General features: G+C 37.5%; 1 protein-coding gene across 1 annotated transcript in view; it reads left to right on the top strand.

Moving 5' to 3' along the window:
- APOB (apolipoprotein B) overlaps positions 1–13108 on the top strand; it is a 36952-nt gene extending 23844 nt beyond the window's left edge. The window contains exons 26-29 of the mRNA XM_050894751.1: positions 593–8173; positions 8972–9086; positions 9915–10098; positions 11209–13108. Coding sequence (XP_050750708.1) covers positions 593–8173; positions 8972–9086; positions 9915–10098; positions 11209–13035 — 9707 coding nt within the window. The 3' untranslated portion in view covers positions 13036–13108. The remainder of the gene's footprint in view (positions 1–592; positions 8174–8971; positions 9087–9914; positions 10099–11208) is intronic.
- Positions 13109–17262: the final 4154 nt, after the last annotated feature.

Here is a 17262-nt window from a genome sequence, read left to right as displayed (position 1 = left end):
TTTATTTCTCACCCTATTTTTACATATATATAGCTATATAATTTTTTTTATCATTTACATATGTCCATATACTGCCATAACTACATAGCAGTTATCCTGGACTCAGACTGGATAGGTCTTAAGACTAGCATTTTTAAGTTAGTTCCTCTAAAATTGCAGTTTGAGTTCTCAAATTGCAAAAGGACAAGCTAACTTCAGTGTTTTTTAAACTCCCCACCAGAAATGAAGCATGATAAAGAAAATATTAAAACCAGGAATGTTAGATATAGGTTATTCTTGAGAGTTCATCTTCTTAATTTGTTTAAATAATGACGTAACTTCCTGTCGTTTCACATAATTATATTTAGTAGAGTAGTGTAGAGATTTAATTTATTCATAGTTCAAAACTTTAGCCCCAAATATCAAAATAATAACAATTTTTACCAAAATATTCAGGATTTACCAAAATATTTTGGCCTTTAAAGCAAAATGGTATAATAACAGTAATTGCAATTCAAGCAGTAACATGAAAGCTTAGTGGCATCAGACAAAGTCTTAAAGACAAAAAGGTATAAATTACACCATAACTTTTGTCTCCTTTTTCCTATTTCAGGTTCTGGAGAAGCATCGTATAATAGAAATGGATTCACCTGTGCATATGAAAATCACCTGACGCACAGACTCTTAACATCAGTGTTTAAGTTGGCCAGGACAAAGAGTTACGAACCGAGTCCAGTAGCAAACTACACCATATCACTTGTGGCATCCAGTACTCTGGGTCCTCAGCTTTCATTTTCCGGTGACATTGTTTCTGAAAGGACAAATAACGTGAATATCAATAATGTCAAGATGGAAGGGCAGCTGGAAGTGGCTTCTGTCTTTGCAAGAAGCATTTACACTCTGTCAAGCTCATACAATGAAAAGAGACGAGTTTTAGAAGGAAAATCAAATCTGAAGTTGGATTCTTCTTACCTTCAGGCTGCCAATCAGATATCTGGCAGATACAGTGATGATTTATTTTCCATTACTTCAGTTTCTGATGTACAAAGTGGACTATTAAAGAACACAGCTTCACTGAAGTACGAAAACAGCCAGCTGAAAATGACATCTGAAACAAATGGGAGGTATCGACATACTGCAGGTGTCAATAAGCTTGAATTAATTTTGTCAAAGAAGATGGCAGCACTTCGATCTGAGTACCAAGCCACTTACAAGCAAACCCAGTATTATGCCTTGTTTGCAGGTTCTCTTAATTCCCAGGATCTTGTTTTCAACACTGATATCTCTATGACTGATCAAAGGAATCGAGCTGCACATAAGTCATCACTCAATGTAAATCAGTACGGTCTAGCCAGCAGCGCAACCACAAATGTGCAGTTTAGTCCATTGACAATGCAGAGTGAAATGAATGCCAAACTTGATACTGCTGGAGGCTCCATGTCACTATCCTCTTCTGGGCGCTATGGTAAAAACAATGCAAAATTCAATCTAGGTGGAAGAGTGAGCCTAACGGAAATAACGCTGGGAAGTGAGTATCAGAGTACAGTTCTGGGTATGGACAACAAACATGTTTTAAACTTCAGAGTTAATAGAGAAGGACTCAAGTTTTCAAATAATTTGCAAGGATCGTTCAAAGAGATTAAGTTGGAGTACACAAATGACTTGAATATTCCTGGCTTATCCTTAACATTTGCTTCAAAGTTAGACAACAGCTTCAGCTTTGACAAGTTCCACAAGCATGTTTTTGACCTACAACTGCAGCCTAGCTCACTTACAGCTAAACTGAGCAATAATATTAAATACACTAAAACAGAAGTTTCCAACAAAGCAGAACTGCTTCTCGAGCCTCTGAAGCTAAACTTGGGTGGCAATGTCAGAGGAGCCTATGGAGCAGATGAAATAAGGCATACCTACACCATTACATATGCTGATCTAGCTGCAAACTTTAAAACAGATACAGTCGCAAATGTTCAAGGTGCAGCAGTGAGTCACAGAGTTAATCTGAATGTGGCAGGACTTGCTTCCTCAGTTACTATGAACACAAACTGTGATTCCAAATCTCTCCGTTTCAGCAATGCTGTGCGTTCCACTATGGCCCCGTTTGCTATCACTGCTGACATACATACCAATGGTAATGGAAAGCTGATTGCTATGGGTGAACACACAGGAGACCTTTACAGCAAATTCCTGTTTAAAGCAGAGCCTCTTGCTTTCACTTTCTCCCATGATTACAGAGGATCTACCAGTCATAGCTTGAAGTCTAGAGGAAGATACACTACCCTGCTTGATAACAAAGTTCATATGCTTTTTACTCCATCAGAGCAGTCAAGTGCTTGGAAATTGAAAAGTCAGCTAAACAATAATGTATATTCACAAGATTTCAGTGCTTACAATGACGTAGAAAAGGCCGGTGCAGAACTTAGTGGAAAAGCTTTAGCAGATCTCTCTGTAATGGATACATCAGTCGCACTACCATTCACATCTGAAGAAGTTAATTTAATTGATGTATTGGGCCTCAGGGGCAGTGTGTCAGAGCCTCAAGAATTGAGCATCTCTGGCTCTGTGAAGTATGACAAAAATAAAGATATGCATGTTATTAACCTACCATTCTTGGAACATTTGCCAGTTTACTTTGAACAAATCAGAGGCACCATTCTATCCACGCTGCAGGCCATACAAAGTTACCTGAAGAACATTAACGTAGAACAACATATGAGAAAATACAAGGCAACTTTGGATAAACTCCCACAGCACATTAATGATTACATGGACAAATTAGATATGAAAGGCAGAATTAGCAGCATGAAAAATAATTTGGTTGCTTTCACAAAGGACTACAGAATAACATCTGATGATCTCCAAATTATGCTGGAAAAAGCCATAGACAACCTTCAAGAAATACTGTCTCAGCTGCAGGTCTATCTGATACAGATTGGGCAATACATCAAAGATCATTATGAGCAGTATGACATTAAAGCACTTATTGCACAGCTTCTTGACCAAATAGTTGAAACAATGACAGCTCTAGATGACAAATATAAGATAAGAATGACTGTAGTTGACACTATTCAAAAATTGCAATTTTTTTTTCGCCAGTATTATCCTAGCAAAATTGGAAGCAGCACTTTGGCTTGGATTAAAAATGTAGATGATGAGTACAGGATTACAGCTAGGATACAGGAAAACCTAGAACAACTCAAGATTCAGATTCAGAATATTGATGTCAGACGCATTGCAGAAAATTTGAAGCAGCAGATTAAAATGTTTGATGCTAAAGAACTTTTAGAAAAATTGAAGCGTTCATTATCAATTGAAAAAATTAATGAAGTTCTTGAACAAATCAAAGACTTTATTCTAAATTGGATGGAGGAGTATGAAGTGTCTGAGAAGATCAGCGCTTTCCGGGGTCATATGCACAAACTGATTGTAAAATATGAAATTGATAAGCAGATATATTTTTTAATGGACAGAATGATAGAACTGCTTAACCAGTACAGAATAAAAGAAACTGTCCAGAAACTGACGATCTACCTGAAAAATATTGATGTGAAGTCATGCTTTGATAAAGTTGTTGCTTTTATTGATGATGCTGTCAAGAAAGTGCAAACCTTTGATTATGAAATGATGATAAAGGAAGTCAACAAGTTCCTTGACATGGTTATTAAAAAGCTCAAGTCTTTTGACTATAACCAGTTTGTTGATGACACAAATAACAAAATCCGAGAAGTGACCCAGAAAGTAAATGAGGAACTCAGAAATCTAGAACTTCCACAGAAAGTAGAAGCACTGAAACAATATATGAGAGATTTTAGAGCTGTGATTTCAAAATACATGGAACAACTAAGGGACACCAAGCTTGCTGCAATAATTAACTGGTTCAAGGAGCTCATAAACTCAACAACATTTGCTAATCTGAAAGCCAGGGTAAATGAACATCTGGAAGACCTGCGAGAGAGGATTTCTGAAATGGAAATTTCCCAGGAATTCCAGTGGTATCTTCAGAAGATAAGCCAATTCTACAATTCTGTTGTCATATACATTTCTGACCAGTGGAACATAGCTTTTAAGAAAATCATTGCTTTGGCTGAAGAGTATGATCTAAAAAATTGGGCTGAAAATTTAAACCAGTTTGTTGAAACGGGATTTAAAGTTCCTGAAATCAGAACTGTTATAGTCACTATACCTGCCTTTGAGGTTAGTCTCCGAAGTCTTCGGGAAGCAACATTTCGAACACCAGACTTCATTGTCCCACTGACTGATCTGCATATCCCCTCCTATGAGATAAACATTAAGAGACTAAAGGACGTGAAAATCCCTGTGAAATTTACTACCCCAGAATTTACAGTTCTAAATACCTTTAAAGTTCCTTCCTATACAATTGACTTGAATGAGATTAAACTTCAGATTGTGAGAACAATAGACAAACTGATGTCTGGTGAATTTCAGTTGCCAGCAATTGATTTGTATTTTAAAGATCTGAAGATGAGAGATATGCCTTTTTCCGACATTTCTTTCCCAGAAATACAAATGCCTCAGTTTCAAATACCAGAATTATTGGTTCCAAAGCTAAATCTAAATGAGCTCCAGATTCCTAACATGAAGATACCAGAGTTCCAGCTTCCACGTATCCCACATACTGTGACTGTCCCTACATTTGGCAAATTGTCTGGTGCTTTCAGAGTCACCTCTCCATTCTTTACACTGTCTACACAAGCTGAGGTTCATAATACTACAACATCTGCAAACAGTCCAGAATTTGTGACCTCCCTTTCAGCTCAAACAACATCCAAATTAGACTTCCTAGTTTTTAGTGTCATTGCAGATTCACGTCTCTTGGCCCCTGAAATGAAGCAGCTGAACCTTAAAAATTCCATGAAGATTAACCACAGGTTCCTTAAAGTTGATCACACCAACGAAGTGGTATTTTTAGGAACTTCGGTAGAAGGTAAAGCTGAAACTAGAGCAAACTTATATACAACGAAAAATTCAATAGAACTACAGAATAATTTAATGGTCAAGCTGCAAAGAAAAATTTGGATGCAGAGTGGAACGGCATATTCCCACAGACTGAATATTCCACAAGTTGATTTCTCCAGCCAGGCTGATCTGATCAATAATATGACAACAGACATAGAAGCAGGACACATATCATTTATCTCCACTGGTAAAGGAAACTGGAAATGGGCTTCTCCTAATTTGTCTGATGAAGGCACTCATGATTCACATGCCACTTTCAGGGTTGAAGGCCCCATTATTACATTTGCTGCCAACAACAGAATAAATGATAAGTACCTGAAGGTCAACCAAGCTATGAGATATGAATGTGGTTTCCTAAATTATGCAACACTTCAGATTCAGTCTGAAATTGAGTCACAGCATGTGGGACGTAGCATTCTGAATGTAAAAGGCACAGGACAGCTTGCAGGAATGAAAGTAGAATTAACAGGCTCTCACAATGCTCGGCTCAATGGACAGATTACTGGAACTGTAAATAATGAGGTTTTCTTCTTGGCACAGCCTTTTGAAATTCGTCTATTAACAAACAATGATGGAAATGTGAAAGTCAGCTTCCCAATGAAAGTGACTGGCAAAATTGACTTCCTGAATAACTATGGTTTTGCACTCAGTTCTTCTGTTCAACAGGTCAGCTGGCAAGCTACTGGCAGGTTCAATCAGTACAGATATTCCCATAATATGTCTGCAGGCAACAATGACGACAGAATTGAAGCTCATGTCGAAATGAATGGAGATGCCAACCTGGACTTCCTAAATATTCCTCTAACCATTCCTCAGCTTCAGGTTCCCTACACTGGAATCAAAACTCCTCAGCTAAAAGATTATTCACTGTGGGAACAGGTAGGCCTGAAGGATTTATTGAAGACAACAAGACAATCCTTTGATTTAAATTTGAATGCTCGGTATGAGAAAAACAAAGACATGCATGTAATCCCACTTCCTTTAGCAACAGTGCATGAAGCACTTAATAAATACATCACTTTCTTCAACAAGCATTTTGAGAGAGGAAGGAACACCGCTTTAGATTTTCTCACAAAGTCATATAATGAAGCCAAAACAAAATTTGACAAATACAAAATACAGACATCACTGAACAAACTACCACGGACCTTCAGGATTCCAGGATACACCATTCCAATTGTGAATATTGAGGTTTCTCCTTTTACTGCTGAGATGCCAGCCTTTGGTTACATGCTCCCAAAAGAAATAAGCACAACAGGATTCACAGTCCCATTTATTGGCTTTTCAGTACCATCTTACACACTAGTCTTACCTTCTCTGGAGCTTCCAGTCCTTCACGTCCCACAGGATCTACGCACTCTAAAGCTTCCTAGATTCAGAATCAACAGCCCATCAAACCACATCTTAATTCCTGCCATGGGAAACATTACTTACGACTTCTCATTTAAATCCAGTGTGATCACTTTAACTGCAAATGCCGGGCTGTTCAATCAGTCAGATATTGCTGGGCAACTCAGTGTCTCATCCTCTTCTGTCATTGATGCACTGCAATTTAACCTGGATGGTTCAACAAGTTTGACAAGAAAAAGGGGGTTGAAGCTGGCCACAGCATTGTCCCTGAGTAATAACAAATTTCTAGGAGGAAATCATGACAGCACTATTAGTCTCACAAAGAGGAACATGGAAGCTTCAGTGGCAACAAATGCAAAAATCAACACACCAGTTTTAAAAATTAATTTCAGCCAGGAACTTTCTGGAAATACTAAGTCTAAACCCACTCTTTCCTCAGGGCTAAAATTAATGTATGATTTTAATACTCCTACATATGGCACCAGTGCTAAGGGAGGAATTGCTCACAAACTTGCTTTAGAGAGCCTTACATCTTACATATCAGTAGAAACTTCTACAAATGGGGATATTGATGGAGTATTTTACACTGGAAATGCATTTTCTGGAAGTCTAGACCATGAGGCAAACACCTATCTGAATGCTAATGGAGCTCGGTCATCTCTCAAGCTTGAGGCCCACTCCAAAGCAGATGGACTCTGGAACAGTGAAATGAAAGAAATACTTGCAGTTGAAGCATCTACCCGTCGTGTTTATGCAGTCTGGGAGCACAATGGAAAGAACTATGCACGATATACACCTCTTTTCACAACAACGGGGGCTCAGAGATGCAAAGCAACCTTAGAGCTGGCTCCTTGGCTTATATCAGCAGATCTTCAGGTTCAAGCCACTCAGCCAAATTCCTTCCTGGACACAGCCTCAGTTAATCAAGTTGTCATAGTGAAAATCAGTACTGCAAACCAGAAAGTTGGCTGGAAGGGTGAAGGCCAAATTCAGTCATTCTCTGTCAGTCATGATATGCAGTTATCAAATGAAAAAACAAAGGCAAAGTTTGATATTTCTGGATCTTTGGAAGGATACATGGACTTCCTCAAAAACATAAAGTGTCCCATTGCTGAGAAGAGCTTATGGGATATCTTGAAGTTGGACGTCACTACCAGTGCTGACAGAAAACAATACTTAAATGGTTCAGCATCCCTCGTGTACACGAAGAGTGACGATGGTTACTTTTTCCCCATACCTGTGAATAAGCTGACCGATGGTTTCACTTTCAGTATTCCTGAGTTACATCTAAAGGCTCCAAGCCCTGTTCTCAGCACTCCAGAGTTCAGAGTTCCTTTCACCACTCTCCAGGTCCCAGCATACACCATTGACTTGCGCAACATAAAAATTCCACAGACACTAAACACAATGCCATTTGATGTCAATTTACCCACACTGCCAAAACTAAGATTCCCCAAAGTGGATGTAGGAGCCAATTATATTACATTAGAAGAATATAAAATACCATATTTTGAGGTGACAATACCTGAACACCAAATAACTGTGTCTCAATTCACTCTTCCAAAGAGTGTTTCTCTTGGCAGTTTCCATGTAGATCTGGATGAAGTAGCTAATAAGATTGCTGATTTTGATCTGCCTACAATTACAATTCCTGAACAGAAAATTGAGATCCCCCCTCTCAAAATATCCTTGCCTGCTGGAATTTACATCCCATCATTTGGTGCCTTGACTGGATCTTTCAAAGTTGCTTCCCCTTTGTACAATGTCACCTGGAGAACAGACTTAACAAACAAAAAGGACTCTTTTGAACAGTCCATTGACTCTACCTGCAGCTCAACATTGCAGTTTCTGGAATATGACTTGAATGGTAAGACATTAAAATTCTATATGCCACAATTTGGGGTGAGATACTGTATACTGTTTTTTTTCAGATTTTTTTTTCCCAGGACTTTGCATATGAAGGTGTTGCTGTCTATTTAGCATTGGCATTGGATTATACTTCTTTTATCGTCAGCAGCATTTTTTCATAAATTATTATCAGAGTCTCAGTCAGTCACCCTGAAGGCTAATGACTAGATATATGTGTAACTAACGGCATGCTGTGAAAAAAAACGGAAAAGATCTCTTTTCTGTGTAGCAGTTTCTTACTTTAAATTGTGAACAATATAACATTTCCCCATTACTTACAATAATACATGTAAAGGAGAGAAGGCAGGCTGACTTTTTATCTGATTCAGTTCAGATAAAGGAATACCCATCTTTTTCCTTAGGAACTAAGCATATTTGATTTCAAAAATTATTTCAACTCTGGAGTCCCATATAGCATTGAGTTCTAGACTTTATAATAATACTAAAAATACATACCAGAATAAAATTCTAAACTCTCAGGAAATTAGAATCTCCATTTATGATCTGCATGAATGCAAAATTGTATATCTATGTTGTTCTAAATATAGAGAAAAAATGAATTTTAAAATATTCTGGTTGAACAAATATTTTCATATCTTTTTATTTGGGGCATTATGGGCATTCAGTTTGTTGATGCATAATTTTACATACTACTGAAACACCCCACAACTGGCTGTCTAACATACAACTGGATATGTATTTTGTGGTGTTTGCTGGTAAGTTCTGGAAATACACACATTTGAAATCTTTTTCACAGTTGTTTCAAACTACAAATATGAAGAAGGCATGTTTGTTATGAAGACAACTGGCAGCTTTTCACATCGTGACATGAGCGCAAACTACAAGGAAGATCTTACTGTTTCGGGAATTAGGTAAAGATTTGCTCTAATAATATAATTTATAATAGACAGAATTGCCAATGACGTATTGTTGCTTTGATCTCTAGTGCCCCAGAGTGCTTTGCTGTAATTAATAAGAACCTATGTAGCTACCCTGTCTTTATTGGCTGTGCCTTTTTCCCTCTTGAGATATCAATAGCTGGAAAGCTGTTCCCTCTCAGCATTTCTAGAATAGCTTTTCTCAGCAGCCCCATTTCAGAAAACTGGTGAAGTATAAACACAGTGTTTTATGATCAGAACAATTCTAGATCTGACCATCAACATTTTTTTTTTCACTGAATCCCTCTGTCACCACAAGTCATTAAAGAGTAATTGTTATTCGCAAGTGCCAGTACTAGAGATTACAGAGCTGGCCTTCTAACTGCCTGTTTTGATCTGCAAGTGTTGTGTTGATATATCCAAAGGACAGAGTCTGTGAAGGCAAGTACAAATGCAGATAAAAAATACTGGCTATACTTGTGTTGGTGGAAAAAATTGCAGTCAGGTTGTAGAAGTCTGTAGAAAGCTGACAGTGGTACAGCTACAGGTTTTGTTTTGCTGCCCTAATTTAATGAAAATTCTCAACAGAGCTCAATATAGTTTTATCTGAAACAGGAAAATTGGAGTGACGTGAAGTTTTGAATGTGTTAGGCTAAATCCTAAGAAATGTGGATAGTAAACCCCTACATTTTCTTTTGGTGACAAAGGCATTGTTTACATACATGTATATATAAAATAATAGGTGGTATTGTATTTAGACATACTGCATTGGGCTCGTGCTTTGTGCATTCCTTCATAGCTCTGTATTCACTGTTGTTGTAGAGTCATGGACAACACTGCATCACTAGACATCATCAGCCCAACTTTTACAGATGTTCATATGCGTTATCAAGAGACTGACAGGAGCTTATCCGGCTCAGTATCTTCACCCTCTGCTGGAACCCTGGGCTATGTCATCGAAATGGACACTGACATTCTCACAGCGAAAGTTTACTACCGAACTCGGGTAAGCTTGATATGAGCAATAAAAAGCAAAAAGGTTGGATGTGGTCAGAGGAAAAGTTCCCTTTTAAAGTTTGTGTATGTTTATGTTAAGACATAAATTAACCACCCTTTGTCCAAAGAAAAAGTATATTATCAGTAATTAAAGTTTTTGTTTCCTACACTGGCCTTTCCAATACTAAAAGTGGCATCTGTGTGCCAAAAGAGGCTGTTTCAGCTCCTCCACACAGTTAATTTTGCCCTCTCCTATGATCAGGAAGACACACCCACTGAAAGTGAAGAAAGTACAAAACCAGTTTTAGATAAGCCACCCATCAGGTTTAATCTATACCCATCAGGCTACCTGCAATTACTACGAAAGAGGCCATTATAGGAATCAGGCCACTGGAAGAGGTCAGACTATCTGTAGAGTGTCTTTTTTAATCCATTAATATATCATAATACATTATGAGAATTAAAAACCTTACTAGATTTGCTAACAAAACATGTTGTTATTATTATTGGCATACTACAACAATTTCAAACTTAAAATCTTACCTTCCAAAATGATATAGTAATTTAGGAATCACAAGCAACTCATAATTTACTATTTACTACAGAAAACTGGAAATTTTTTTTATGTAAATAGATACTCATTTGAGGATCCTTAATTACTGGGTAACTCTAAATTGTGTCATTGATTTAAATGATTACAAAAAGAAATCCTCTAATATTTTCATATGAATAAAATGCTTTTTGAATTTACTTTAAACGATTTCAAGAATGAGTAGAAGGTTCATTTTCCCAAGTAATTCGCATGCCTTATGAGACATGATAGGCATTTAATACAAAGGAAGGAAAAATCTTATTTGCAGTCAAATTTTAAAAAAGACCAGACTATGTTATGTTCTGGTCCTGCTGTTTGAAGAGGCACAAAGTAGCTTGATACAATATAATTTCTTCCAAAATAACCTTTCAAGATGAGAGCAAACACACAGTAGACAAAAAATTGTAGTGTATTTGTCCTAATATATAATAAAGATGCAAAATGAGAATGTTGAAATACACTCAGAAATAATATCAGATTTGTTTTATATACAAGCTACCTTTTTCTTATCCTGTTCTATATTTTCAGTCTGCTCCTCAGAAGGACATTGACATATTAAAAAGTGAGATATCCTTCAAGAAACCTGACCTGATTCAAATGAAATTCAACTGGAAAGAGGATGCTGCCAAAGACTTGCTGTTGGGTCTAAAAGAAAAAGTACCTAAAATGACAAATGCAGTCTATAGGTATGTTAATCGGTATCATAAGGAGCATATGGGACTGGAAATTAGTGCTGCCACGTTAAAGATGAAGAATATAATGCAGAATAATGCTGACAAAGCATACACATTTGCTGTAAAACAAATAGATCAAATAGATGCTCAGCTTCGCACAGCTGCCAATGAGGCCTCTGGCAAATATCAGGAGATGAAGGGCAAAGCTAAACAGCTATATCAAAAAGCAGCAGATCAAGCTGAACAGTTTGACTACCAAAGAATAAAAGCAAAGCTTTTGGATGCTACAATTGACATAATAGAAGAGTATCACAAGAGAATAAAACACCTAATTGACTCAGCCATTGAATTCCTGAAGACCACAAAATTCCAGGTCCCTGGGCTGTCTGAAAAGTACACTGGTGAAGAAATATACCTTATGACTACAGAGAAGGTAGCAAAAAATGCTGATGTATGCCTTTCAAAACTTCAGGAGTACTTTGATGCCTTGATTGCAGCTATCAATGAGCTGGAAGTCAGAGTTCCTGCTTCTGAAACAATTCTTAGAGGTCGTAATGTACTCGATCAAATTAAAGAAATGCTGAAACATTTGCAGGAAAAAATCAGGCAGACATTTGCTACTCTCCAGGAAGCTGACTTTGCAGGAAGGCTTAAGCAACTGAAACAAGTAGTGCAACAAGTTTTTCAGAAAGTAGAAGAAATGGTTAGAAGCTTACAATCCAAAAATTTTGAAGACATCAAAGTCCAAACGCAACAGCTGTACAAAGATGCAATGGCTTCAGACTATGCACAGAAACTGAGATCCTTGGCAGAAGATGTTAAAAAATATATTTCTCAGTTTAAAGATTTTAGCCAGAAGACATTCCAGGACCTTTCAGAAAAGCTGCGCCAGCTGCTCCTCTATGTAAAGGCATTGCGGGAGGAATATTTTGATCCAACTACACTTGGATGGTCAGTGAAATACTATGAGGTGGAAGACAAGGTACTAGGATGGCTGAAGAATCTAATAGATACAGTAGTGAATTGGCACAACAAGTATGTTGGAGATCTTGCTGACTCGGTTACACGCCTGACAGACCAAGTAAGAGAATTGGTGGAAAAATACAGCCAGGAATATTATGACCTTATAATTGATGTTGAAGGAAAAGGAAAACAGAAGGTCATGGAGCTCTCATCTGCTGCTCAGGAAAAAATCCGATATTGGTCTGCAGCTGCTAAGAGGAAAATCAATGAACACAACAAGCAAGTCAAAGAAAAACTCCAGGAGATCTATGGGCAGCTTAGTCATTCCCAAGAAAAGCTAATCAGTGAGGCCAAAAGGTTAATTGATCTAACTATAGAAAATTACTCTGCATTCTTGCAGTATATCTCAGAGCTTCTTCGTTGGTTTGAGCAAATAACAGCTGAGAGCATAAAGCCGTATATAGCTGTTCGTCAAGGAGAGCTTAGAATAGATGTGCCCAAGCCATTTGACTGGCAGTCCATTTACCAAATGCCCCAAAAAAGCAGAGAGGCACTCAGAAAAAAAGTGGAACTAACACGCACACTGATTCAGCAAGGCATTGAGCAAGGCTCCAGGAAATGGGAAGAAATGCAAAGATTCATTGATGAACAACTTGCCACTGAGCAACTGAGTCTTCAGCAGATTATGGAAAATATACAGCAGCGCATGAAGACCTGAATGGACATGCAGAAGAGGAGAACTAATAAGTTTGTACGACAATGTATTTAAAAATAACAGCAATCCGCATACTGGAGCTTCAGGTAGATACTGTTTGAATCTGAATTTGTAAATGAAAACTGAATAATCTACACTAGGTTATTTTAATAAGCTTAATAAGGCAATAAATGAGTTCTTTATTACATTTTTGTGTCATTCATTACAGCTACTTTTACTTGGACCATAGGGCTTAATCCAACAATTGTCAAGGTCAATGGGAAGTCTTTGCTTTGATTTCACTGTATGTTGGATCAAGCCAATAATGTGCAATACATAGTGTAAATAGTTACAAAAGCTATGGAAGACATAGAATAAACAGGTTTTAAGATAAAGGTCACATTCATAAGCCAGTTGAAGAACAACTTGGAAACACATCTATTTCCCAGCATAGAAATACCTTCATAGATAAGTTTGGGAGAAAAAGAAGAGGAAAAGAGCATGTACAAATATATGAAGAAAAAAATTAATGAATTCTGGAAATAACATCAAAAAGTGAAAAACAACATAGAAATATAAACATATATAGAAATCTGACTCCTGGAAAACTGCAGATAATACAGCCAATGTTCTGTTAAGAAAAATAAATTTATGCATGTATCAGTTTTCAGAAAACTATGCCAAGAATTTTAGATGGGTTTTCTTTCTACTGGCTAATTTATGATTCAGAAATACAGGGTTTTCTTACCTGTTTCCCCATGATATTTCTGGTTTCACATCAAATTGTCTAACTTTTACTTATCGCGAGTTTAGTTAACTGTCAAACTTTCACTGACATCATTGTATATGACGGGAGTCAAAGAGTTTTCCCTTCAGTCTCCTAGGCTGAAGCCTAGACCTCATTTAAATGAATTCTCCATTTAAAGATGAATTTACATAATGTTGAAGAATTCACTCACAGAATAGGACTACTTTTGAGTGGAAAATGTGTGGACCTGTTATGGTTTATTTTCAGCTGTTGGAATGCTATATAGATAGTCCTTGAGAAAGGCATGTTCAGGTTGAAATGATGTTGCCTCTTTGAGAATAAACTCTTTAACAAACAACACTAGAAATTTTGTGTACATGTCTGTTTTGATACAATCAGTTCACTCTGTAATATGGTTGTTGCTTTTTCAATATTGGGAAAACAGAGAGTCTGGTTTCATCCCATGGTATGATTGGTCACATACACGAAACAATGGAGCAGCAGTTTACAAACACCCGAATAATTTTTGTGGCAGCAGATACATATTTACAGCACAGAGCAGCACCAGCAAAGATGCTAGCTCAGGTCCTGGAAACAGAAGAGTCCAGTGCCCGTGTTGAGTTTGCAGCAATAATGCTCCCACCTCCACAGCTGATCCACACCAATCTAGCCAGATCTCAGAGCAAGTTGGGCCATACGACTTTGATATCCCCATTGCCAGATAATATTATTACCTGAATAAGTCTGCCAGTAATGATTTTTATCAGATGAGCTACATTAACCCCAAAATCAGAATCCGACAAGCATGGTAGTATACACACACCTATCTAGCTGTCAGCGGAGTGGGCATCTCTTAGAAAGTAAGGTAAATCTGTTTTCTTTTTAGAGCTTTCAGCCATCCCAAATATAGCAATAATTCTCAGATAAAGAGATGGACTAGTTCCCTGTGAACTGTAAAATAAGGAGGTTTCATTCTGAATAGAACTAATCTGCATATGTCACCCTGCCTGAGGGAACCAGAGGTATAAAAATCCCTGTTTACATGTCCTACTGAGTATCCTGGTAAATAAAGATGTTGGCTGCAGAGCCTTTTCACCTTCATTCACAAGGAAACTGAAGCCTATGGGTCATCTGATCTTTATTTGATGTCAGATTGCACAACTCGTTTCCCTGAATTTCACAAATGTTTAAGCGCAACCAGATTTCTCAGACACTGTCTGATTCTTGCTTCCCTTCATCATGACAAATAGCCCTGTGAAACAAAGGACAATAGAAGAAATTATAAAAGTTATGGGAGAAGAGAGATTTAAAGTTTTGTTTTCTTTTGTTTTTCCCCTCATGGCTATTTATTTCTGTCCATCATCCATAGTTCTTGGGAGGGTTATAAATTCTAAAAAAGGATTTACTTATGAGGAATGGGTTAATTGAATAATAAATATGCCAAATAGCATAAATACTGGCTCTCTTTGGCAAGAGTGAAGCTTCCCAAGAGCAAACACAATAGTTTGCACACTAAACTGTGGTTAGAGGTTAGAGGAGATTTCCAAGTCTCATAGCAGCGTTGCCGCCAATTGGATTAAAGCTCTCAATCCTGTAATCGATGTGACAGCCATCTTGCAGTCATCCCACAGTTGGTTTTGGGAGGGCCTGGAAGCAGAACATTGCTCTCAAAAATGAGATCTTGCTGGAACTTAGCTGTTGTTAAATCCCCACACCAGAGAGGTCATCTCAAGTACCCCTTCGAAACTCTGGCAATGTTTTGACACAGGAAGGGACTGTGTATTTTTGCATGTGTGCATAGGTACGTCCCACAAGCATGTACAACCAGGTGTAACTTTAATTTCCATGACTTTTCTGGTTGTTTGTTTGTTCGGGTTTTTTTTTCTTTCAGGTTCTAGCAAATTTTAGCCTTATTTTCCATGTAATATGTTACAGAAATATAGACAAAACCACAATTATTAAAACTATGCTGCAATTCACTCCACTTATGAAACGTTTGCAATATAATAATTTGAAATATTATTAGTTCTATTTTGGCCTCTTTTTCAGTCTAGTTTATATAATAAGAAATATTATATTTCATTAAATTGAATTGTGTGGGAGATAACAGGGAATCAGCAACTATCTGGGGCTCAGTGACACTGTTTCTTTTCTTTTTTTTTTTTTCCTATAGTCTTCATCATCTGAATTCTCATAAATGCCAGAGGGGCTTTTCTTTATAATTTACAGCAAGTATCAGACATAGAGCAGAACTGGTTGTAAAAGTTTAATTAAGTGAAACATTTTAACAAGAAATTCAGAGAACAATATGCCCTGCTCTAACTAAGTGATTGTAGAAATAACATTGACAAGAAACGTGTGTGTTCCTAAATGAAAAACTTTTGCAGACATAGGACAGCAAAAATGTTCCAGAATTTTAGATTATGCAACTAACTAGAGCTGATCTTTTATTAAGTGATTTAAAAATACATGTATAATTTGCTGTGTATACAGAGATTCTACACATGCATCCACATCCACACACACCATACAGTGCACCATCCACCTCTGGCTCTAAATTAGGCTATTGACACTTTTAGAGCAACTGTCATTATGGCCTACTGATACCTTACGAAGTTTATATTGAAACATTTAGTTGTTCAGTAAGTGACACCAAATTCTGTACTACTCTTCTGCTGGCAGATTTATTGCTCAGGTGGGAAACCAGAATTTATTAAAGGCCATACAGACATACAGAATTGCTTGTATTCCATTTCTACGCAGCCAAATCCCGGCCCAAATGAAATTGATGGCAAAATGTCTATTGGCATCAGCAGGAGTAGGCTTTGGCCAGTTAGGTGTATAACTTAAGAAGCACTTTGGGATCCTGTAGGACAAAGGCTATATTATTATCTATAAAAATCTACACAAAAATATCTTTGAAAAACCATGCAGACAGGAAAATTAATCACTAACAAAGTCAAGACAGGCCAGAATGAAGGTTGCCTGTGCAACACTAACCAGAGCCTCTTTATATGTTTTTACCCAGTTTTACCTAGTATCACAGAGAAAGTCTGCCAGGGCCAAGAATTCTAGGTTCTGGTCCCATGCCTTAAACATGGAAATATCCATATACCTCTCATCACCCTTTCCTTCATTTCATTATCCATCCAAGGCATTAAGGGAAACTGGGACCTTGTAGAACAAAAGCATATGTTGGAGGTTTGCAAGACCCGACTGGGCAAAGTCTTGAGCAATGCAGTCTGAGTTGAAGGTTGCCCCTGCTTTGAGCAGGAGGTTGCACTAGAGACCTCCCAAGCTCCCTTCCAACCTGAGTTACTCTGTGATTCTCTGTGACTAAACTGATATGGCTTTAGGTTACCATACTTAACACCGTACTTACCCTTTGGTAAATGGTTTATGAGCAATTGGCTTCATCATCATTCTAATATATCATTATACCAAGACAGAGAAGTTTTATTGTATCCCTGTGTGTAAATGCATTATCATTCTGATTGCAACCA

This window comes from Gymnogyps californianus, chromosome 3 (genome assembly GCF_018139145.2).
Source record: "Gymnogyps californianus isolate 813 chromosome 3, ASM1813914v2, whole genome shotgun sequence".
NCBI classification, from domain to species: domain Eukaryota; kingdom Metazoa; phylum Chordata; class Aves; order Accipitriformes; family Cathartidae; genus Gymnogyps; species Gymnogyps californianus.
The sequence above is the reverse complement of the archived record's forward strand: the minus strand, read 5'-3'. Positions and strand labels throughout refer to the sequence as shown.